The 25,843-nt window shown below is 37.2% G+C and overlaps 1 protein-coding gene across 1 annotated transcript in view; it reads right to left on the bottom strand.

Annotated features, from left to right (window-relative positions):
* Nucleotides 1–2,783: 2,783 nt before the first annotated feature.
* ntrk3a (neurotrophic tyrosine kinase, receptor, type 3a) overlaps nt 2,784–25,843 on the bottom strand; it is a 210,557-nt gene continuing 187,497 nt past the window's right edge. The window contains exons 14-17 of the mRNA XM_082160244.1: nt 21,824–21,996; nt 18,397–18,640; nt 8,651–8,809; nt 2,784–5,861 (exon numbers count right to left, since the gene is read on the bottom strand). Of these exons, the coding sequence (XP_082016370.1) occupies nt 5,676–5,861; nt 8,651–8,809; nt 18,397–18,640; nt 21,824–21,996 (762 nt within the window). The 3' untranslated portion in view covers nt 2,784–5,675. The remainder of the gene's footprint in view (nt 5,862–8,650; nt 8,810–18,396; nt 18,641–21,823; nt 21,997–25,843) is intronic.

Raw genomic sequence — 25,843 nt, 5'->3', positions numbered from 1 at the left:
TTAGGAAATAAAACAGTTCTGTACAAAAAGACACAGAGAGAGAGAGAGAGAGAGAGAGAGAGAGAGAGAGAGAGAGAGAGAGAGAGAGAGAGAGAGAGAGAGAGAGAGAGAGAGAGAGAGAGAGAGAGAGAGAGAGAGACTGTAAGAGAGACTTACACCTAGATGTCCACCTAGACCCTTTGGCATATCTATACTTGCTGGTGGACTAGTAAACTCACTAGTCTAAGGGGGGCAAGGCTGAGACAGATCAACATTTGTTCAACATTTCCATTCCAAAAAAGATAACATCCCCTCCCACACAGACACACATACGGACCTCCCTCGGATCAGTGTGTATGTGCTGGCTCATGCTTCCCACTTTCCTTTTCACACAGGGAAAGAGGGGGCCAAGGTACCTTTGGAATAGAAGATCCGAGATGCTTCTTGCATCCTAATGAGAGCCGTCAGCACGCTCACAGCAGCAAGGTTAATCTAGATGTCAAAGTCTGCTGACAGTGCAGGAGATTGCTCTGGGGTGACATCCCCATCTGAAGTCTTAATGCCGCAGTCAATTTTAACCTCCCTTTTAAAGAAAACCGGAGTTGCATTTGGCCAGGCTTTTCCCGAGTTAAATGCACAACTGTCCTTGGAAGCGGGTACAGCTTTTCCCACAGCTCAGGAGATCTGCCGGCCTAAACTATAGATCACTTTAGGTTCTAAGTAACAAGATTCACATGCTTGTCCATGTGCCAGGAGTGTACAGCAACTGCAGCATGAGCTGAGTCAGGCTCTCAAAATGCAGCTGGCCCTTTCTCAGGGATATCGCTACTTCAGATGTATAAAAACACTTCCATTGTTATATTCGTATCATCAGCAGAGTGTGACATGAATCGACCACAAGTTTGGAACGTCTTCTTTCCACAGTACATTAAGAGTACTTAAGCCGCAATGCACTGGAGGTAGATAAGGACTTGTTCTGGTAGTCTCATTTGTAATTTAGGAGTGGGGTTTCAAATCAGATAAGGATCTTTAATTAAATGTTTTGAAGGCAATGAAAATGAGTTTTATCCAGCAGGCAAAAAACGAATAGCATGTTTTATGTGAGTCACAGTAACAGCAGAAGATCTGCAGCGACAACAATTTGGGATAACAGATTCAATCAGTAAGATATTCAGCGTGACTGCATCTCTGGAAGATTAATGCTCCAGGTGGCCACATCAAGTGTCGGGGGGCTAAATGAGTTCTAAAACTGGTCGGCTAATTTGATCGGGTTGTTACTGGTTTTGAAAGAAGCAAAGCTTGGATTAGTATTGCCTCCAAGTGCTCAAAACAGAATATATTAAAGGCATTAATTCGGGTAAAAAGTTAACACATGACGTCTTAAAATGTTTTGCAGGCAAATCTAGACGTTGGATTTGAGCAACATTGCCGGTGATTGGCCAATTACAGTTTTTCTTCTTCACTTTGTCCTAGTAAAGCAGTCTTGCATGCGCTAAATGCTTTGGTAAATCAGGCCCACAGAAGGTAGGATAAATGGATGAGGAGAGAGCTGATCTGAGATCAGCAGCGAAGCGTGACAGTGCCAAGGTTTCTGCAGCCCTTCTGCAGGGTTATGAAGTGCTGAAAGAGAGCTCATTCCAGACGTAATGTTCCAGCTTCCTGCCTCGCTTCTTCTCCTCATGATTAAGGTCTTAAACCTCTCATCAATCGCCCTGCGCCTGCTCGCTGCCATGGCGGCGGTAAGCGAGAGAGGGAGATTCTGCTTGCCTCACAGCTCTGAATGCTTAACTCAACTCCGTCAGCCTGCCAACAGACAGCGCTGTGGCACTTCTCTCCACTCTGTTAGCGTGTGACCTTCACTGATTCATCTCTTTTACCCCCCTCTTTCTCACACACACCTCTCTTCTCTGCCTCAGGGGGATTACCGGAAGACTGGCCATCATATTTAAGGGATATCTAAAAGCCCGGGCCAAAAACTCATTTCATTGGTAATTTCCACCCATTTCTGCAAGGTGAAGTCATTAGAGTCGCGGCAACCCCTGGAGCTGCCATATCATCACCCTGCTGTCACACTCTCTCTCTTCTGATCCCCCTCTCCAAACCAGCTGTGGCTTACACACTTGCGTCCTTTCATTTACAGAAACTACTAATTCAGTTCGCGCTAGTTCTCCGACGGCTTCAGGTGATAAAGATACAGCCTCCCCACTCCCCGCAGCTGACGCCGCCCGACCCCTTCTCGCCACGTTTGTATAATCCACATTTCACAGGTCGTTGAGCCACGATCGGTCTCACCAAGTAAACCACAGAGAAATGTTTGACTCTTTCAACCCTGTTAGTCACAGTTATGTACTCAATGACTCAAATAATCTTCAGAAACCACCGCCGCAACAGTGAGCCACAACCTTTAGTCCTCTTCAGGAAACAGGTAGGAACTAAGTGCAGTTTATTTGTTAGAGATATAGTATGATTTGGTTTCACAAGTGGAAAATGCTGGCCAGTCATAAAACAAATGCCCAGACAATGTTCTAATGCATCATGATTAAATGATACAGTTAATATCAATTGTTAGCATTTAAAGGAATAGTTCACTTAAAAAATATGTTGTTTCAAACCGGTATGAATTTATTTCTTCTGTGGAACACAAATAAAGATATTTAGAAGAATATCGGTAACCATACAGTTGATGGACCCCATTGACTTCCATAGTAGGAAAAAAAAATACTATGGAAGTCAATGGGGTACATCAACTGTTTGGTTATCAACATTATTCAAAATATCTTCCTTTGTGTTCAGCAGAAGAAAGAAATTCATACAGGTTTGAAACAACTTGAGGGCGAGTAAATGATGACAGAATTTTCATTTTTAAGTCAAGTATTCCTTTAATAATATTGCTAAAAACTTGCCACAGTGGAGAGGAAGCATGCTAGTGCTGATACCATTTTCTTTTTTGAATAAACCAGCAATTTATTAAAGAGAAATGTGAGGTGGGCAACAGTGTTTTTTTCCCCATAAAATTACCCAAACCGAAAATGGGGTTGACCAAGGAAGAAATAATAGCCTGTTCATGTTAACATATCATTTTCATATTTTGAACTCAGCCCCACGTGCATTCTCTCAGTCTTGTCTCTTTACGGGAAAGCTGGGAATTGCTTTCATTGCCAACAGTGACATTTTGTCTGTTTCCTTCCAATTAGAACCTAATTCAGCATGAATGCTCACTGCGTACTACAACTGACATGTAAAATCTGGTGTGCCACATCAATGAGAGATTTGCAGAAATTACAATGAGTAAAGAGGACAGTGTTTAAAATGCATTACCACACTGAGGGCTCATCCATGATGCAGGTGCTAGAGGAAAGCAGGCCTGATTACTTAATAAAACTCAAGTCTTTTCGAGCAAGCAGTTGGGTACCCATACCAGGGTAAATTTCCACTGTTACTTTTCTGCACAAAAGCTTGGTGTGCAAAATTGCAAAGTCAGTGTACATCTGCAGCAGGGCCCCGTAGCTGACGAGAATATCAAAATGAGGAGCATCTTATCACACATAAGCACATCGCTGACGGTGTTATTGAAAGACTTTTGCAATTTCCCCCTTGTCATAGATGTGGAGAGAATTATCTGCCCTCTGTGGGAAGCAGAAAGAAACAACACAACAAGATCAACAAATGTTCAAGTCACTTCCTCTGCGCCAGGAACTTTTCCTGATGTGAAGGGTGAGATTATGGTTAAGCTAAATGTGTTCTGTCGAACTGTGATGGGCAGGTTGCCTCGAACAACAATTTAAGTTACTGTTCCTGATAAAGACCTGTGAACAGCAGGAAAGTTTTTGACATTTTTCACTTTTGGTAATGGTTTAGTTGGGATAAAGTTGCGAGAATCAAAGTGAGCACTCGCACATAGAGCACATCAAATGTTCCGCTGTTGAAATATGTAAGGGTTAAGATAAATTCAGGAGTTCTAAATCGTCACTTGTGTGCTCAAGAATCGTTTGCACAGACAGGCACACAGCTGCAGCCGAACTAAAGATTACTTGGCTGATTTATTCCACGTGTAATGATTATAGATTTATCATTAGACAAACACTGAGCCACAGATCACCTACAATGAAAAGCATGAGCCAACAAAACTGAGAGAATATATTACAATAAAATCCAAATGTCACTTCAGAATAAATTAAGAATGTTTCAAAGAATCCCTTTAGTATTAGGAAAGCTCCATCTCGATTATGCAATTATCGCATTATTGTGTTTACAAGAAAAGAAGAATATTACTTGACTGAATCTACAATGCTGTTATGCATTCTTTCCCATTATATTTTGATGACTCCATTAGCAGCAACAATATTTACTAGAGGAAACTGGTTACAGAACTAGGAATGGACAGTGTTTTTTATGGAATTTAGCGCAGACATCATCAAAAACGTTGCTCATGCTAGTTCTTCCAGTTAGCGTAACCATCTCTCTTTTATTAATTAAACTATGGGAAAGGACGATATATTATGTTTGCAAAGAAGCATAATCACAGTTCATAAAAGCAATGAGGGCTAATGAATGGAATATGAGTATTTTCTGGGCATGATCTCACTTGGGAAACAATTCTACTGTTCCTGTTACATTCATTTCAGAAATGGTCTCTGGAATACAAGGAGCGAGGCAACATCTCATGATTTTCCTTTGTGGTGTGTTTCAGCTTGAAAACCCTAACCTTTCTTGAGCTCTAGGTCACATCCAAAACAAATAATAAAAAAAAAAAACTAAAAAAAACAAGTTCATTTAGAAATATCAACATACATTCTATGGACATGTGGTAAAATAAAAAAAAAACATTAAAATATTATCAAAATATTTATAGAATTCACTCACCGTAACAGCACGCCAAGGAACTAAAATCATCTAATCAGGAAATGAAATAAGTTAACATACTGTTGCTTGTGACAGAAATTTACATTATATACATTCTTTTTTTTAAATAAACTCCTTTGTATTGATTGGTGGTTCCTTCAAGTTATTCCATTCACTAAAAAGCTCCTCAGAATATTTAAAAGCCCTGTTGGATACTTCCTGTAGAGTCAAAGAGAAGATCCGGCCAATCAGAGCGCAGTAAGGCTTTTTTCGGAAAAAAAGTCCTTGCCAATTATCTGACACGGCAACCGTAAGCAGTCATATCCGAAAGGCGACCCTCAGCAAGAAACATGGCATACATCCACACTCGGAAGTGAAAGAAAAATAAATAAAAAATATATATATATTTATAAAATGAAAAACAAGTAACCACGGGGAGAATTGTCAGGCAGTCAGGAAACAACAACAACAAAACAAAACCAAAAATTTTTTTTTTTCATTTTCCATATTTTAAGGGGAAATGAATGGTTTCCATTGTTCCTTTTTTAGAGTTTAAAAGTAGGCTGTTCTTACCAAAAAGAAAAAAAAGAAAAAAAAAGAAATAGAGAAAGGAGACTCTTCTTCTTGCAGTAGAACTGTACATCTTTATATGCAGGTAAACAAAATGTAAAAGTGCTTTTTAAAGACTGTTATCCAGTGTATCGAAAGGAGTAGCAGGCACTTAAGTCCATCCCATGTTGTAGTTGTCTGACAGTGGCGCAGTAAGGTACATGTTGTTTTGGGTAAATCCCAGGTTTTTCCGTTCCTCCGTTGGATAGACGCAGACAGACATCCAAACATATTCCCAACAAACATTAGCCCAGGATATCCAGGTAGACAGGTGTGGCTTTACCCAAGGCATAAAGAATTTTCTGGATGTCTTTGATGTTCAACCTCTGCTGCGGTTCCCTCTGCCAGCATCCCAGCATTACGTCGTACACTTCCTTGGGACAAAGCCGTGGCCGCTCCAGCACACGTCCTTGTGTGATGCATTCGATTACCTGTAAAGACAGGGAGAAAGGAGTCGGGAATTACTTGTTGATAAATATTCTATTGCGGGGGGTCTTCAAACCTTCCCAGGCCAAGGGCTCCTGTTACATATTGTATAAAATTGAGCATTGCATTTTAAGCCTGGCTTTTAAGTATTTACATACTTTATGATACCAACAATATTACAAAATCAAAAAAAGACTTATTAATGTAGGAGGGACAATAAAACATTTAGCTAAACTTTTTTTGAGTAATGTTAGTATTTCAATCAATTATTCTAAGTTAACTTACTCTATCTACTGATTTCAAAATATTCAAAAACAATACCATTCATGATGCTGAAAATCCAGTTTTGCTATCACAGGAATAAATATCTTTCAAAAAACGTTAAACACTTTTGAATGCAAGTTGTTTCAGACCAACAGCATGGGTACTGCATTATTATTTATTTTTTGTACTGGGATATTATACATATTATTTTTTTTGTAATTCAAGTCACACAGACTTAAAGTCATGTGATGTGCTATCAAAATTCAGAGCTTTATTTCTAAATTATTATACTCTGAGGATTTTTGGAAGTATCTCTGAATTATAACACAAGTGTATTTCTGCAGCAGTCAGATGCGGCGAGAGGACTTGCTGAAAGTCCTGACAACACAAGAACCGTCTAATGTTTTTTTTTTGTACAACAGACTTAATCTATCATTTAACAGTTCTCTGTTTCTGTAGAGAAACCATCTATGGCCTTTGTGTTATGATACGCAAAATAGGACCATCTCATGAAACTGAAGACATTTGCCTCTGTGGATGGCTTCGTATCGACTTTTAGAAAAGACAGATGATTGTTCGTGGTCCCTTGTGTCCACCGCGCTGACTCCAGCTTGTGGATGTCTGTGTTCTATCGACTGATAGTTTGATTTAGTTTCATCCACCGGCAGAAATGACAGCATAAGTTCTGATGCAATACAGTAGCCACCAGTCCTCTGGCACCAGAATATGGAGCAGTGCATGTGATTAGCATTCAAGCCCCTTCAGTGCATAATACAAACACACATCTTTCTTGCATAAATCGCACAGCACCTATAGATTATGGTTCGCTGAGTTGATATTGATGATCTCAGTGTGAAGCAGTGCTCAAAACAGCTGCGAATAGAAGCTTCAAGAGAATCGCTCTCGCTTTTTCACTTTTCACAGCTTGGGAATCTGAAGAGGGGAATGAAGTATTTTCAGCACATCCAGCTCTGTTTGGTCAGCAGAGAAAACACTTTCTCACAAAGACTCTGCTTTAGTCTGTATTTGTCCAAGTCATGGCTGATTATATATATATATATATATATATATATATATATATATATATATATATATATATATATATATATATATATATATATATATATATATATATATATATATATATATATATATATATGTGACCCTGGATCACAAAACCAGTCATAAGTCGCACGGGTATATTTGTGGCAATAGCCAACAATACATTGTATGGGTCAAAATGATCGATTTCTCTTTTATGCCAAAAATCATTAGGATATTAAGTAAAGATCATGTTCCATGAAGATCGTTTGTAAATTTCCTACCGTAAATGTATAAAACATTTATTTTTGTGAGTGAATGCAGCACAACATAAATTGACAACTTTAAAGGCGATTTTCTCAATGTTTCGATTTTTTTGCAGTCTCAGATTCCAGATTTTCAAATATTTTGCATCTCGGCCAAATATTGTCCTATCCTAACAAACCATACATCAATGGAAAGCTTATTTATTCAGCTTTCAGATGGTGTATAAATGTTTATAGAAAAAAAAAAAAAAATTACCCATGTGACTGGTTTTGTGATCCAGGGTCACATATATATATATATTAGCTTAATTTTTAATATGCAAAACAATTTTCTTTTGATTTATGGGGGAGAAATATGGCCTAGATGCATTATTAGGTTTCATGAGATTCATCCTTAAACTTATAACAATCTACATTCACTCATAATCTATCTTCTTTTTTATTGCACAGAGAATCCCAGTAAACATATGTGGATATTTGTTTGCAACATTTTGGTTATGAATGCATAAATTAATGCATAAAGCCCAGTTTAGTATCAGTACTGAAAACAACATTATAAGGCTCTTGACTAACCATTACAACATTTAGTTCAATAGTGGTAATTATGAGATTTATGTGAGAAGGTAAATAATAATCTTTGCTATTCAGACACAATGGAATAGTTTGGGAGCAGCATCTCTATGTGTGTGTGGCTGTTTGGAGTTCATCCAAACCTTAGTTGTGAAATGTTACATGGAGAACAACAATAGCCGAAAATGAAGTGGCAATGTTCCTCATTAACTCGACACACAAGGGAATATGTTTGAGACAAAAAATCCAACAACATGACATTTCAACATGTGTTCATTTCATAGGAAGAAGTCATGTTCGAGATGAGCCTGAGTTACAGTCTATACCTGTCAAAAGCCTCATGAAAACCGCCAGTGATTATGCTGTTTAATTTCGCTCCTTAGTCATCCTGTCTCAAGACTGAATGTGTCTCATAATGTTACATTATTTTCACACTCCAGTACCATTTTTTTTCATCCAGTACAGACTTTAGGCTTTTTATTATCATTTCATCTGGGCAATGAGTCTTTACACCTTGCTTTCACCTACGGCAGTCATACAGTTTACTAATAACGCGTGACCAAAGCTAGCCAGAGGGCTAGCAAACAGCTAAAAAAGAAGACTTCTTTCTGTCTGAGAGATTTTTCTTATGGAATCCGATAAAATGAACATACCTCATTATTTGCCAGCTGAAACCATGGCTGCTTGCCGTAGGTGAAGATTTCCCAGAGGATGACGGCGAAGCTCCAAACATCACTCTCCGTCGTGAACTTCCTGTACATGATGCTTTCTGGTGGCATCCAGCGAATGGGTAGCATGGTGTGTCCACCCACCTGTTGGAGCACCATATCCTGATTATCAAAGACAGTCAGAGACTAGTGAACTTCACAAACTCGCATTCCTAAAGATTAACAACACTTCATGTTAAAATTATTAAAACTTATTAAAAGTCTTGTAGGTGCATTTTGAGATTTTTGCTTTTTTTACGTCCACATTTCATGACTTCCAGAATTTTTCATAGTATTTTGTAATTTCTCAAGTACGTCACCAAGGACGATAACTATAACGTTTCAATAATGACATTTCAATAACATTTCAAATCTATGAGAATGGAGACGTCTACACCACAACTATAGAGACATAATTTCATAATTTATTATGCCCTGATTCACACAAAGGACAATAACTATAATGATAACGATACTTACAAAGTTTTAATAATCACACAATTCTTTGAAAATAGTAAGATTTTTTTTTCCTGCTGATGAACAATAAACTGACAGCCAATGAGAATCCATTCCGACTTTAAAGAGCCAGATCATTAAAAGCAGCAGAATAAACAGAACGTTATAGTGCACTGGTGTGGAGGCTAATATAGTTATCATTATAGTCATTGCTATTCTTTATTCTTCATTTCTGCGGGTAAACTGACCTTCCTGGTTTTGTGAAAAATAACAGTATGGTGTACAATTATGGCTGGGCGATATGACCAAAATCTTATATCTAATATCACAATATGAGTTGTATAATAATATAGTTATTTTTGCATTAAATAAGGTTTTTATGACAAAGTTTTTGATACCATTGAAATTTCATAATTCTCATGACCAATTTTAATATGACAAAAAACTAATACTAGCAACAACAAAAAAACAATAAAAACAAAACAAAAACAAAACAAGAACACCAAAAAAGCTTAGTGAAGACAAGTAAACAGTTATTGATAAAATAAGAACAAAGTAATTACAAGCATTAGGACAAGACTACATTAGAAAAAAGCCCTACCTGAAAAACTTCAAGCACTAAATTGAAAAGTAATTCAATAGACAAAACACTGCATAGTCTTCTCTGTTTAAATTAAATCCAAATTTATTCTCAATAAAGTTACAAAAGGGATTCAGTCAGTAGCAGTGAGTGATTTTCTCTGTCTTTTGTTGTTTGATTAACATTCAGAAAGCAGGTTTATTAGGCTACTGTCACTTTAAGATAGCCTGGTTAAAACCAGACCATTCTCAGTAGTAACTGAGTTATGGTCTGGCAAAGCTCCATTAATAACTCATTTCCAAAGGGGCGTCACCAACGGACGTCGCTCAAATGCCTCTGGACACAATTGGATAGACCTAAAACCAATCAGAGCGATCGCGATCGTCATCGTGTAAAGCCATATGCTGCGTCCCAATTCGCCTAAGTTACACTACGCCATAAAAGTATGTACTCTTTTTGTGAAGAAAAGGTATTTACTTTTGAATGTGTAGCAAAAAAGTAGGCAAGCTTTTGGGACATACTACTTCGTCATCTTTATCGGACGGATCTGTCGCGTGCGTCCTGTCACGTAAACTGCCCTGTCAATCATCTTGTCACAGTTAAAATCCTCTATTAAATCTAATTTCATTTCCTACCGTTTCGGAGAGAAATGTAGCAGCACATTCATCTACCAGTGGGTCTTTCATGGAGACTGTCCTCATGTGTTTGCAATTTTAACATAATAATGCATTTAAAAGTTGCTGCGCTTCACCAACGGACGTCGCTCAAATGCCTCTGGGCGCAATTGGATAGACCTAAAACCAATCAGAGCGATCGTCCGTGTAAAGCCCGCCTCAACGTTTCTGATTGGTGCCGCGATTTCGACGGATTAGAAATGGGCTTGAATGAGCTCTTTGCCAGACTACTTGCAGAGCAAATCTAAATTTGCCGGAAGTTGTCTGGGTTTTCCCAGGCTAACTTTAAGACTGAATAGACTGATCGAATATTGAAACGCATGCGATTTCTAAACAGTTTACATTCGACATAATGACCTGTGTTTATGAGAATATTCAATGGCCATTTTGACACATAAGTGTGTGTTTCTGACCGTTCAAATCCAATAAGGCGGCAAAAAGAACTCAGTCTAGTATTCGCGCTGTACGAGTATCGGCTTCATGCACGGCACGTGCATATACTGAAATTAGTTCTCTTTCGCCGCTTATTGTGCTTCAATGGTTTAAATTCACTTGTTTTTAAATAGCAATGGTTAAAACGTATATGCAAATGATAAGCTTTTGTGACTGCGCAGCACGGGTGCGTAACCGCGATAGAGACGATACATTTTGGTTGATACATTTCTACCAGTTAATTCGTGTCTATCGGTATATCTCCCACCCCTACTTACAATATCTGAAGAGCTTTGACATGGAAAACTGAGAAACCAGAAAAGATGGAGGAAGGGAAAACAAATGTATCCATTAAGGGTTTTTGACAGCTCCAAATCATCAAAGGCCATAAATAAAGTCTCCCTCCAGGCCTTCCCAATGTTAAGCGAGATATTAATCGATTAAAACAACAAGACATTAATCATCTCTGCCCTGGGCCGGCACCGGACTGGATTGGTTTAGAATCTATTTCCTCTTCGTGTCTGTTGCTTGTGTTAATTACAGCCATGCCAGGACAACTGAGAGTGACGTTTCAATGGCAGTTGCGTGGTTATTGCGGCTTTCAACTCGTAAGTGGCGACTGCGTATTAATTACAAGGCTCATTAGTGGTTTGCTCACATGGGGGTCAGGCTATTGACTGTGTGCAGGAATACAAAGCAGTCTGCGGCGTACTGTACAGCCACAGACTGCCTAATTTCTTCTTTGTAGGATGCTTATTGTGCTTTTATTTTTATCATAAATGCATTTAGGTACAAAATAGTCGTGTGTTAAAAATAATCAGGAGAAAACAGCTATAAATGAGATTATGGTCAAATGCTCTTTGGCTCTGTTGCTTTGTCAAGAGTGTATCCTTGGCAACAGGACGTGTCTCTAAGCTCTGAGCACAACAACGACAATTTAGGAATTAGGAAAACGTCACAGTTTTAGATGCCTTGACGATGAATAAATTGCTGTTTATCAATAAACAACAAAAAATCATAGGTTGCACATCCGCGTAGCTCACAACTCATTTCAATTTCAAAGCGGTAAATGACTTAGAATAATGAGTGCAAAAATATGAACGTCTCTGTGATTAGGAAACTATAGAGGCATTGAGATGTACTATAATTTAAGTCTGGGAGTTTTTTTTCCTGGTGTAATATCTTTAATGTAGGGAACGATAAGGCAGTAGAAGGCTGTGTATGTTAATCAGCTACGCTTCTGTGGTTCTCATTCGCAGCCAGTTCCTCACAGAGGAGGAAGCTGTCCCACAGGCTCCAGTGATGTGTGGCAAATATCCCTCCTCTCGCTGGCTCGCTCTTTCCCTCCCGCCTCTGCCCTTTAGGAGGTGTAAGCAATATGCCAGTCCTGCTGCGGTCAAACAACACTCCTCTTGTTCCGTGAGATGGAGTTCAGGGTACTACTGGGCCGCTGCTAACGCTCCCCATGCGTGGGCAGGAACTGCTCCCTATGGCCATACTGAGCTGCTCGCCTGGCTAACTCAGCCCACTTTAGCGTTAGCACACAACATCCTTGCCAGGAAAAGTCAGCCAGGGATGAAGGTAATGAAGGTATGATCACCATAATGGACATAGATAGAGGGGAGAGAGACAGAACAATGTTTGGAGAGCTTGAAACAGTCAAATACGGCGCTAACTGTGTTAGCTGCAATGCTAGTGACTTTCTGCTGTCATGCCAGGTCCTTTCCCCCTCAGCCTGATTAGAAATTATATAAAAAATAGCTTGTGAAAACATGTTAATGTCATTTAAATGACACGTCACAAGCAAAAAATGGTCGAATGAAAGATTTATTTTCTTTGTGTTTTCAATAAGCCTTTGATTAAAAAGCTAAGAACTTAGTATAGTATAGCGCTAACTGCTTAAGACTGGTTAACTATCTTTTGATCAGCTAGATAAACAAGATACTGCAATAACAGGCTACATTTTGGATCAGGCATTGAGAGGAATAGTATCTTGTATGAAAGTTAAATACAGAATACCATACTAGCATACTATTCTTACTCTCTCTGCCATTTTGGAGAAATAGTAGGAGTAGAATTTTTTTGAATTTAGCTGCCAAAATAGCATACTATTTTTAGCATAGCCTACATTTATATTATTATAGAGTACATTAGTGTCTAGATATAGAATAGATATAGAAAGAAATAATATATTTTATATTTCGCAATTCTGACTTTATAACCTGCAATTCTGGGGGGGTTTTCTCACAATTGCGAATTTATATCCCGCAATTCTGACTTTATAACACAATTCTGACTTTATATCACAATTCTGACTTTATATCACATAATTCTGACTTTATAACTCGCAATTCTGGCTTTTTTTATTGCAATTGCGAGTTTATATGTCACAGTTCTGACTTTATAACATGCAATTGCAAGTTTATATCACGCAATTTACTTTATAATTTGTAACTGCAAGTTTATATCTCACAATTCTGACTACAATTCGCAATTGCTAAAAAACTGCAAGTAGAAAGACAATTCTAAGATGAAAAGTCGCAAATACCATTTTTATTTTTTATTCTGTGGTTGAAACAAGCTTCCATTGTACAGAGCTTACTTTTTCTTTAAAGGAGTCATGAACTGGATTGTTTTATTATTTTATAATGTTGCCTGGGGTGCCCTTATAATGTTAGTATGATTTTTACATCAAAAATTGTCATAATTTATAAATAAAAGCCATTTTTCCAAGCCTGATTTCAGCCTCAGATTTGAACGCTCTGTTTTAAGGGGCGTGTCTGCTGTGAGACTGCAGTGCAAACGCCCACTGCTGTGATTGGCTGACATTGCTTGCATATGAAATAGCTAGTAGTATTACATGAAGTTCATGAACTCTCTCGAAAACTTTTACTACGTTTTTACTACTACAGCTATCGAGATTAACAAATCGTGAAAAGTATCGTTTAAAGCATTATATTTAAATCTATTCCATCACATGAAAGGTTGCAGCATGATGAGCACTGACTGAGCAGATGACAGACAGACTGTTGATCGCGTGAATAAAGATCTTATCATTGCAACGCAATTTTTGTAAAATGTTTAGCACAGACACCTAAGCCAGTGGGAAGGGTTGTAGGAACCGCGTCATTAAAAATGAATTTAACCCACTGGTCCCTGATAGCTTGGTCCGTTCTTGGGAGAGAAAAAAATTTCCATGTTGATTCTGGCAGTCAACAACAGAGCAACTCACGTGTGCACCACGTTTCTGCATCTTTCACGGTCGAGTGCGTACTTCGAATCTGATCGCGCTCGACTGAATATGAGGGGGAGAGGGGCAGGGCGGGCTTCCTGCAGCATAGGTCTGCGGTGTCCATATATGGTATATCCTGCGCCGACTTGACGTCAAGTCGGCGCAGAAATGAACATCACGTATTTGAGTGCGCGTGCACGTGGGCTGGTTGACGAACCCAGGGGTAAACAAACGCTTCACTTTTAAATATCGGCTTCCCGGCCAGTGTATAATCGTTAGGCAATCTTAACATACATTTTGTCTCGTGGAAAAGTGAAAATTACAGGTCATGACTCCTTTAAAAAAAGTAAGTGAAAAAGTATGCTAAATTACATGAACTCATTACATTGCACGTGAAAGGCTGTTATTGCAGGTAACTTTTATTTCCCATTTTTATTCAACATTTACAAGTCAGATCAAATGAGTTAAAAAAGATTACGGCTATAAGTAACAGTTCAATCGTCACACTGGAAATGTAAGGTCAAGTCAAGTACACTGCACTGTGAGATACAGTGTACTCTGTTGTATACTGCAATGTATCTATAGAGAAAAGTGCACTAAGTAGACTACAGCATATGTAGTATGTTAGGATGCTAATCCAAACACATACATATTTAGTGTTTTTGTTTAGTGAAACTATTTGTGCTCGAGTGTTTGGGAAATTGAATCGATAGTATTGATTGAACTTGCATTCATCTGAATAGCTTTCCCCAGATTGCTCCCCCCATCTTATCTGAGGTGGAACGACGAGACTGCAGATGCATGTAAATCAGTCTGCGGGGCTTCGTTGAGATCGGAATGAGAACTGGCAGGGTGGTGACAAAAATGCCAACGCAATCTGAAAGGGCACCGATGAAAGGCAACACAATTAGCGACTGGAGGGTGGAAGAATCATAGACGAGGAGGATGGGAATCACATAGCGGTAATTAGTGCATATTAAAATCAATAGCATGTTTGTTTCAATGAACAGCTGACGAGAGATGATGTCATTAAATGAGTTAAAGAGCGTTGAGGAAATAGACATATGCGGTTGGAATTTCCAGCAGTTTTCGGTCTCACTTAACTAGTTTCAGAAGAGATGTACAATTTACCAAACAAATGTGCATTAACAGATGGAAAAAGTAACACATCTGGGACTATTAACTTGGTTACCCATCAGTTAATGGAGTATTCAACCGCAACAAGTCCTTCATCCACATCATAGAAGTGTCTAGCACCAGACACGGGTGGGTTTGAAGCAAGGTAACTCAGCTTTGCTTTGCCAGGTCTTGCTGGCAGGAAGTTGAGGTGTTTGGTTCCTACATCAAATTTATACTGACAAAGAAAACCTGAGCAACTCGAAATCGACCCCAGCTTCTCTTCCTTCTGCAAGTGAGATTATACGGCGCAATCATTACATGGATGAGGAAGCCAAGCTGTTGATGAATACTGACTCTAGGCTAACTGACTGCGTTCAATCCCAGGAGACCACCTTGTAGAGCTTCTTTCTGGAGAATGAACACGTCAGAATGTCACCGGTGTCAGAGAAGACAGGCTGTTGGATGCCATTTTGGTTTATATATGCTCTGAGATGAGAGGCGTATGTGCCTATTGCGGTTAGGAGCAACTAAGAGAGACCTTTTCAGATCAGGTTTAGGTTTATACTATAACAATTTGTGGAAATCAAGGATACTCAACTCTGAATATTGATAAAGGCTTTGTTTCTGAAACCTAATGATATGCTTCCCACATAGATAACTAACTTGAAATGCTCTACAATGGCGCATAAACAGAATTCTGCATGGCAGATTTGACTCAAAGGAATCCAATAGAGCTTAACGATAATCCTTAAAATACAAAATAAACAAACAGTGGATGAAATAGCCCATGTTATTTGTTCATCAATAGTATTCTGTATTGAATTAAATGTTTAAATAGATCTCATGCTGCTTATCTTTAGGCATAAGCAGACGCATGGACATTTAGGTTTGCTTTTGCAAAACAGTGATGTTTGGGTCACTTCCTGTTTGTTAGGAACAGTAAATTGATCGCTGTCTCTTTTGTGCTGCAGAGTGCAATCAGCCATTTCACAGTGCCATTAAAATAAAGTAAGCCACAGAATATATTAAGTGAGATGAGATGCAATGGTCTATTTGACATTTACTGTTAATGTAACATATTTCCTCCATTGCAATTAGGACTGATTCTCTGGGAACAGCAACAACCCGTGTCTGAAGGATCTGCATTAAGAAATATGCTACATTTGAGGCAAAAGTAGCTTCTGTTTTTTGATCATCAGGTAAATTTTTTTCTTTCAGTGTATTAAAAAAAAAAAGTCTTGCTTCCGGTCACTTTTACATTGTCCACCTTGAGGTAAGCAAGGTTAGGCATTGTTTTAAGCATGAAATAGGTCATTTAAATATTATATTATTCTAAAATAAATAATATATATATAGCATATATATATATTCATAAACATCACAAAATAAATGTAAAAGAAATCAAATAAATAAATAAATAATAATATAATAGGTTTATATTAATAATACTATATTATTATTATTTTTTTATTATTTTTTTATTTTATTAAATTAATACTTTTTCTATGTATGCAGTGATGTTAGCCAATCATAACAGTGGATGTTCAGGGACAAGCCTTAAAGGAGCCGTCCCTTAAAATGGATAATTTCCGACAGAAGTTCAGAATGAGGACTAAAAGTAATAATTTTGAATAACGCATTTGCCTTTTTGTGCGAAACACTTTGTTAACATTATTAAGTGAACCTCAAAGAACATTAAAATAAATAAATTCCATGTCACTTACTCTAAAACATTAACACACAAAAGCATTAACAAAGAAAACACCTAAATAAACCAAACTTGATATTTGATGTGGCTTGTTTGAAATACATAGCATGGCATTTGTCTCCTCAGTTCAAAAGTCCACCACAAGCCACTGACAGAATTAGTACGAACGCTGATTGAGCTGTTTGCTTGTTAAGTTTGGCTCCTGAATAATTTCTTGACTTCTGACAGTGAGTAAAATTCTCATTTCACTTCAGTGCCCTAAAAATGGGAGTCACATTCAAAGCAGCGAGATGAACAATCATGTTCAAATCAACTTAATCTAGTCGAGCGATAGAGGAGCTCTGTAAATTCTGCGTCACCTCATTCATCCTCTTGTTGAGCGCTAAGTGAAGACATACATTTTAATTCATTTAGGGCCCTCATCTTGCAAATTGAGCCCTCAGTCATCTAGACCAAATCTACAGAGAGGCCCATGTCTGTCAGGCAAAGACATGATTTTGATTGAGGATCTTCTGTAGAAGCACAAATGGGTCTGGAGCATGTAATTGAGCCAACCAGCTGGAATGAGTCAGAATTGTCTGAATTCATACTTGAAATTTTAAGAAATAGTTCATCCACAAATTCAAATTTCTATAATCAATTACTCACCCTTGTGTGGTTCCAATATCTAGCCAAGTGTCCAAGCTGCTATTTTCCCTACACTATTTCCCCTTCTCTGCATGGTCCCCATTCACTTTCATAACAGCAGCTTGCACATGTTTCTAAATCTCTCCTTTTGCGTTTCATGCAAGAATAAATAAAAGTCATATGAGTTTAAAATGACAGGTGAGTAAATGATCACAGAATTCACATTTTTGGTGAAGTACTGTATCACTTTAAAAATATACTACTTTAATTTAAATCTAATATGGTTGTGAATCCACAAATTATGAATGTAAATCTACAGAATTATCCTTGCAAAACATGAATATGATATTTGTGCTTTTTACATCTCAAATGTATTTTTAAAACATATCATCAAGGCTTGTATTCAGAGCTCTGTGTATGATTTAGATGTTTAATGGGCTTTGTTTGTATTTATGTTAATATCTTTAATACCAAATAACAAATAAGGTGATTTTTTTAACCTTGTCCTTAATTAACACTCAGTATGACTAATCTAATGACTGTAAATAAACAATTTGATTAAGGTCTTTTAAAATAAATGCAACAGGGTATATAAATATTACAACTTTTCAGAAGTCATTCAAAATGAGTAATTATGTATTCAATTATGGATCCATCATACGCCACAAATGACAAAGGGTTAATTTGTGTTTTGTAGATATTTGATGACTAATCATAATCAATGAACTACATACAGGTTCAGAGTCTTCAGACTGTCTCAGAGCTGAATGATTCAAGATCTTATGAATGTTTTTTCCACCGACTTGCAATTTTTGACAAACATTTATTTTGCTCAAGCATTTATGAATACAAAACTGCTCTTACCCGATAGTAGTCAGTGCTGTAGATGTCTCTTGACATTCCGAAGTCTCCAATTTTCACGAGCAGCCCGTTGCCCACCAGGCAGTTGCGCGTCGCCAGGTCACGGTGCACAAAGTGCTGAGACGCCAGGTAGACCATCCCTGATGCGATCTGAGTGGCTATGTGCAGCATCTGAGACAAACCCAGTTCCCCATTGGTCTGAAGTGGCTGTCCGTCAACCAGGATCATTGCATCTGGACCGTGAGCTCTGTAAGTATAAAATAGACAGAATGACCCAACTGATTTCAGTTCTGTCACTTTGGTCCCAACAAGTATTTGGATGCTTAAAGGAATACACACTTAAAGAACACACTTAAAGGAATAGTTCACCCAAAAATGAAAATTCTGTCATCATTTACCAACTCTCAATTTGTTCCAAACCTGTATGAATTGATTTCATACAAGATACGAAGATATTTTGAAGAATGTAACCAAACAGTTGATGGGGCCCCATAGACTTCTATAGAATTTTGGAAGTCAATGGGGCCCATCAACTGTCTGGTAACCGACATTCTTCAAAATATCTTCGTTTGTGTTCAGGAGAAGAAAAGAAATTCATACACGTCTGGAACAACTTAAGTGTGTGTAAATGATGACAGAATTTTTATTTTTGGATGAACTATCCCTTTTAAAAAGTAAATGAATTCTGCAGTGCATTAGATAGGAATTCAAGTTATATTCATGAATGCAGAAGAAAACAAATCAATGTAAAATTAAAATAAACTAATGCGGCTATTCATGTCAATGCAAATTATCAATAGAGTACTTTCCTCTTCAAAGGAAACGAATACTGTGTGATGCAATTTGCATCCCTGTCAGTTTTCTCTGCCTTTTCATGAATCTATCGCCTTATAGTGTCATTACGTATGAAGCAGTTTTGACGAAACCTGTTATCCCCTATAATCCTGCTAGCTGGAAAAAGAAAGCAATTTCTGCTCTTTCGACAGAGCCCTGTCAGAAACCATGTACACCTATGTATCCACCTTGTTCAATACCGTTTTGGAAGGTTGTAACCTATCAGTCACAGTCAGATGGGCCCTGCTGACATCACAAAGCTGAATTTTACATCACAACGATAAGAAAACGGCACGCAACTGGTTTACCCAACATTCTAATGCAGGGGTTCCCAACCATTTTGTCATCTGAACCTAAACTCTCATTTAAGCTAAAATATTACCTATATTACTAATTTATTACAAATTGTAAAAAATGAATCACTACTTGATAATTTTTTTTTTTAAATCTAGAGTGATTACAGGCAATACATAGCTAGATAGGTCATTAGATTTATATAATTATTGAAAAAATAATTGTATTAAAAATTGACACTTTGTTGCATTTTTGCACGCACATATTTACAACAGTCAAATAATGACATTTTCTGAGAGAGTTTCCTGTGGTTAGACAAACATCTAAAACGATTTATTTATTTTGCGAATTATTTTATATTTGTGTATGTATGCAATTTTATGACCATATTAATTAAGAAACTACAGTATATGGAATAATACAAATTTGTCTCACTGCAAGACCATTAAAAAAGGAAAAAGTCATTATAACATTAACAAACCTAAACGAAAGGGATCAGCTGATCAGTTATAGGAGCTGAAAATTCATGTTAAGCATCAAGACTTTAGATATATAAAAATGGTGCACTCATATTACTATGAATGGGAGAAATTTTAAAGCACAATAAGGCAGAATAGTCCCATCTTAAAAAAAAAAGAAAAAAAAAAGAGCCAATCTCCAATTGGTAAAGTCATTGTGTCACTGCAGTGCAACTATAGAAACAGCCAGCATTCTGAGACACGCTCATGACTGCACATGCGCATTGGCTGGTCTAGCCTGAAAAAAAATGCAGTGAATTTTGAATAAAAACAAAATTTATTCAAAGGGATTGGAGCTGTACTTGCATGACTGAAATAGCTGCCCAAGAGGTGTTTCAAAGATGGCTGTTGAGTGAAATGTCTTGCCTTAAAGGGGCTATTTGTAAGAATTTCCATGAATTAATCGCTTTTTGTATTGCCAATGTATGAACAGATAGTAGCGAAAAGACTTACCCCATACTTCCTAGGTTATCTATGAAAGCCTGTAGACTCATTTTTATGTGAAGGACTTGGATCGATTTCGCCGGGAAAATACAAAGGATGTGACGGTTACGCTCGCTCCCGAAAGCCTCTCTTCCGAATGTCACATGGAATGAATGCTTATACAATGTTTATGATAAAGCCGAAAGGGCTATTTTGTACTGTAATGTCAATGTGTCATGCACATAAAAGGGATTCATTCATAGTCTCACATAGCCAGATCTATATAGTCTATAGCAGTGGCGTTTTAAAATGAGGCAGATATAAATGTAAATTTAAATATGTAAATTTAAGTCCGTTAAATAAACATTACATTAAAAAAAGAGACCAAATACAGTTCTATTTTGTATTTTTGGCAATAGCTATGCACATTTCTATTTATTAAAATCAAGAATAAATTTCATCAAGATAGTGTTTCTATGCATATTTACATTTATTAATAACTAAAGGCATTTTAAACAATGTATATTTCTTGTGAACTAATGTTCAGCTTTTTTTTAATAGTCAACTTATTTTCATCAGTCATCAACCTTGTACACACCACACAGTCATCATGTTTTCAGGCCCTGTTAAGTTTTATTTACTTACTTTTTAATTAGTCTTCCCCCTAGACAGCAACATAATGTTGGGTCCGGATCCGGGCCACATCTGGTACATGTGGATTCCACGCGTACCAGATGTGGGCCGGATAAGGGCCAACACTATGTTGCTCTCTGGGTCATTATCTTCATTCAGGCTAATGAGAATGTGCACAAAAACAAGTGGCGGAATTTATCCCACGAACCAATCATATTCAATCATAACTGATCATATCCAATCAAAGCACGATGGAGGCAATGCCTCTTCTCACGTGACATTCCCCCATTCATTCTCAATTACCCCCCACTAAACCTCATCTGTCGACACGATGCTAGTGAATCGCAGATCTGATGGAAAAATATCCGCTATTATCAAATGCTTTCTTAACTGTTGCTTTCACACCGCAGTTATTTTTTTTATATTTGTTTAAAAAAAATGTTAATTTTTTTTTTTTTTTTGCCATTTCTGTCATAACCCTGGCCCACTGCAACTCCTGAGGATGATTTGTATCATAAGACTCTGAAGTTCCCAGAGCGTCACATTGGAATTCAGTGTGTGTATAATTATGTTCAAAAATGGTCTGTGACCTCAATCAATAATAACTGATTCCCTTTGTATTTGAGATCATTTTACAAGCAAAGCATAACGATTATTCTTTACATAACGATTAACGATTACACATCATGACATAATGTGTGTGTAGTGTGTTGATTCCATCCACACACCTGAGGAACTTGTTGAGGTCTCCGTGTTTCATGTACTCGAAGACCATGATAAGCGGGTCACCGTCCACGCAGACGCCGTAGAACTTCACGATGTGGTCGTGCTGAAGGTTGGTCAGCAGCTCGGCCTCCCGCTGGAAGTCTTTCCTCGCCGCAAGGGTGGGGTCCTTCAGGGTCTGAAGGAAGAAACAGAAGACAGACCGTTTATTGTCTAATGATCACAAAATTAGCTAGTCAGCCAGGCACTTGAGCATTGTGGGCAAAAAAAGGGAAAAGTTCAATTAAAATTCATATTTCAAAGACAAAACATTAATATTAGAGGATATCCAGGAAAATGTGCCTTGGTTTTTTTTTTTTATCAAAAATGATTGTGGATTGCATAAGTCAAACTCATCTGCATAGTTTTGGACTTGGAGGAACCTAATGAGAAATGAGTTTGAGATCGCTGGAGACTTTAGTATCTTGACTAATCAGAGACATTTTGGGGATTTATTCTGACTATATCAGACTTTTTTTTTTTTTTTTACAAATAAACATATTACATTTTTTTTTGTAATGCATGTTTAAAATGTTTAATTACAAAAAAAATTATAATTAATTTTAAAAAACAAATCATTAATATCAGAGGAGTAGATTTAGAAATTATGCTTTCCCCCTGTTGTTGTTTAATTCACGGGACCAGACACCAGATATTTTGCCAAGAGATCTCTTATTTATTTTAATCATTATATGAAGACATAGGAGAGAGTGACAATGGACCAAACAAGGTCTTTATTCCAGCATCTCTGTTATCTCTGTCCTCTGGACAAAGAGGTTCGGTCTTAATGCCACTGACCAAAAAAACTACATTACCAGTGGAACATATACAGTACCAGACGAACATATGGTTTCTATTAACATGGAATGTATATCTAATCGCTATGCTTCGGTGGAATCTACATACACTGCACACACATTTCATATCTCTAACTCTTCAGCACAAACTCTCTCACCCCCCGTTCATGCAGTCTAGCTTGTCCCAAAGTCTCTCTCACACATATTTATTCAAGAACACTATGATTCACAAAATACGAATACACAAGATACAAATAAAAAGTAATTATACAGATACATAATACAACTGATTATGAATATTAATAAAAAGTAATAATAATACTGAAAACAATATTAAATGATGAAATTTTAGTCTTCGAGAGGATATATTGTGGATATACAGGAATGAAATGTGACTTTGCTTTTAGTTTTTTGATACGGTACAAGTAAATTAATTAAGGGAGCTTAAATGAGTCAGTCAGTAATAAATAATTCAAGTGAACAATTAATCAGGTTAACGGGACTAACCTCTCCAACTAATCTGTATATAAACAGATCCGTCTCTGATGGCTAATGAATCCTGAACAATTTAAAACCAATGGAGCATGCTGAGCTATTTTTGACAGTATATGTAAATGCATAATCAAAATGTAGATGAGTTGACACAAATATTATTTTGAAGACGCCGAAAGTGCTTTAAATCATTCAGGTAACATCAGACTTTTTCACAACAGTTAAATGCATGGACTAAACCTAGGGATGCCAAGGAAGATGCTCAAATTGACCAGCATGACGTCTCTGATTTGCTCGTGCCCTTCTTTGTCTTTTCTGGAAGATTAAATAGTCGCCTGTACACATCCGTCTTTTTGTCATTTTATATCCCATCATTCACAGAAAAATAACCCCCCTTAGTGGCCTTGGCCGTGATATGTCAATTGGTTTCCCAGACACTCTAGCAGCCAGATGCAGCATCACGTTGTGTTTGTGAGGAATCGCTCCTTCAATTATGTTATAATTGCGTTTCGCCCTCAGAACTCGCAGTTTAATTTTAATTAGAGCTACCGTGGGTTAATCCATATCAGGAATTGCAGAGAGGTTCATGCGTTCGAGATGGATGAGGGAACCAATTCGCAGATGGCGAGGTATCTATCCCTATCCATAATGCTTTATTACTCCTGTGTTGCAAAATTGGCCACCTGCACAGGGCTGGGAAGAGCAGAGGGGATGAATCCAGCACCACCTGGGAGGCTGTCACTTGTAATAAGGGTCTGGAGGTCTTGGGCATCAGGTGGGGATGAGGGAGAGCAAAGGTATGAGAGAGACGCTGGTAGCTCTTTGGCCAAAATACAAGGAAAAACTTGACCTCTCTGAATTTGAGTTGGACGGCTTTCAAACAACAGCTGCTGTGATGGAGCTCCATGAACCAGACGAAGCCAAGCAGCTTCCCAGAGGAACGTTTTATTGCTCAGAGGTTGTTCTTTCAAAGCTGAAGAGACTCATTTAGATTTCAAAGTATCAACTTAGCCTCAGACTAGACGTTTCTCCTACAATTCCTAGAAGAAAACTACACAATTGTTGAAATACAGTGGGGGTATAGAGCTACAATGAATGTGGGTTGTATAGCTCAAACTAGTGTCTCATTAGATTCTTCTAAGAACAGCATGGTTTGGTCTTGGAGGAACCTAATGAGAAAAGAGTTTATTGAGATCTCTGCCTTTTGATTGAATATTTTAATATCTTGACTAATCAGAGAATTTTTTTTTTTTTTTTGTGGTTAATTCTGAAATCAGACAATTACCGCAAAATCTACTGCTGCTTTTCTTGATGGCCATCTCAGTGTACTTTGTGTGTCAAAGTTCATTGGCTGCTCTCATGTGAATAGTCCAAAGGCATTTTAACTTTGACAAATGGATAGAGAAATTGGCAAATGGATTAAGAAATGGATAAACATGAATTAAATACAGGTTTTAATTTCTATTTATGCATCAATTTGGAAAGGGAGTTATTAATTTATGTCATAGCTACATTTAACTGTTTTAAACCTGATTTAAATAAACAAATGTATTTCTTAATTTTAAGTAGCCCTCTATTCTTTTTCTTAGGAAAAAAACTGAAGTCTCCTCTATTTGCTCTCCATGTAATTTAATTTATGTTTAAAAGAAAAAAAAAAAAAACTAGATATCAGAGAGATCATTTTTGATTTTTTGTTCCAGTGGGTCAGTGGTAAAACAGGGCATGTGGCTGCTTGTGTTGTTCCTCACATGAGAATCTTCTTCAGACACCATCACAAGATTCTAAAAGACACCGTCAGCTCCATCACTCTTGCTCACAGCATCTCCAGAATGATGTGCTTTGCTGGATGATAAACCATCACTAGCAGACAGTGTTATTGCCCAGATTTATTCCTCCAACCATTTCAGACTAAAGTGCAACATCATGAAAGCCAACAAGATCTCACTGATAATGAAAAAGAAGAAAACGTGGGAGATATATATATATAAAGTTAAATTAAAACCAAGTTAAATATATATATATATATATATATATATATATATATATATATATATATATATATATATATATATATATATATATATATATATATATATATATATATATATATATATATATATATATATATATATATTAGAGGTGGGCATAGATTAATTTTTTTAATCTAGATTAATTTTGAAATTAATCTAGATTAATCTAGATTAAAATGGCTCATTTGAATTCTGCCGAAGGCATTCAGAATATGTGTGCTACCCAAATAATGACTATAAAAGTAAGTCTTTGAGAACGGGTTTCTCAAGCCAGGTGGCGCATTAGACCAGGGGCTCATCTCCTGTTTCCAAAATGCATCACAAACTGCTTGAGAAAGCTGTTCTACTCATAGACTGCAAAAGGTTACTACTGTACTGTTACCGTCCATAGGCAACATTAGGTAGGCCTATGTTATTATCAACTACTATAGGCTATCAATTAGGGATGGGCGATATGGCCTAAAATCTATATTGTGATATACATTGCAGCCTCTTGCGATAACGATATACAGTATATTATAATAAAACCATTTCAGAACAGATTACACAGACCCATGCTAAACAACTGCTAAATGTATTTTTTTTTAAAGGGTGTATGTAGTTTTGAGAACATATATTGTGCAAAACTGTAAGTATACAACATAATTTTGCAGATAAATAAAATTTA

The sequence above is a fragment of the Leuciscus leuciscus genome (assembly GCF_965113295.1).
Source record: "Leuciscus leuciscus genome assembly, chromosome: 25".
NCBI classification, from domain to species: domain Eukaryota; kingdom Metazoa; phylum Chordata; class Actinopteri; order Cypriniformes; family Leuciscidae; genus Leuciscus; species Leuciscus leuciscus.
The sequence above is the reverse complement of the archived record's forward strand: the minus strand, read 5'-3'. Positions and strand labels throughout refer to the sequence as shown.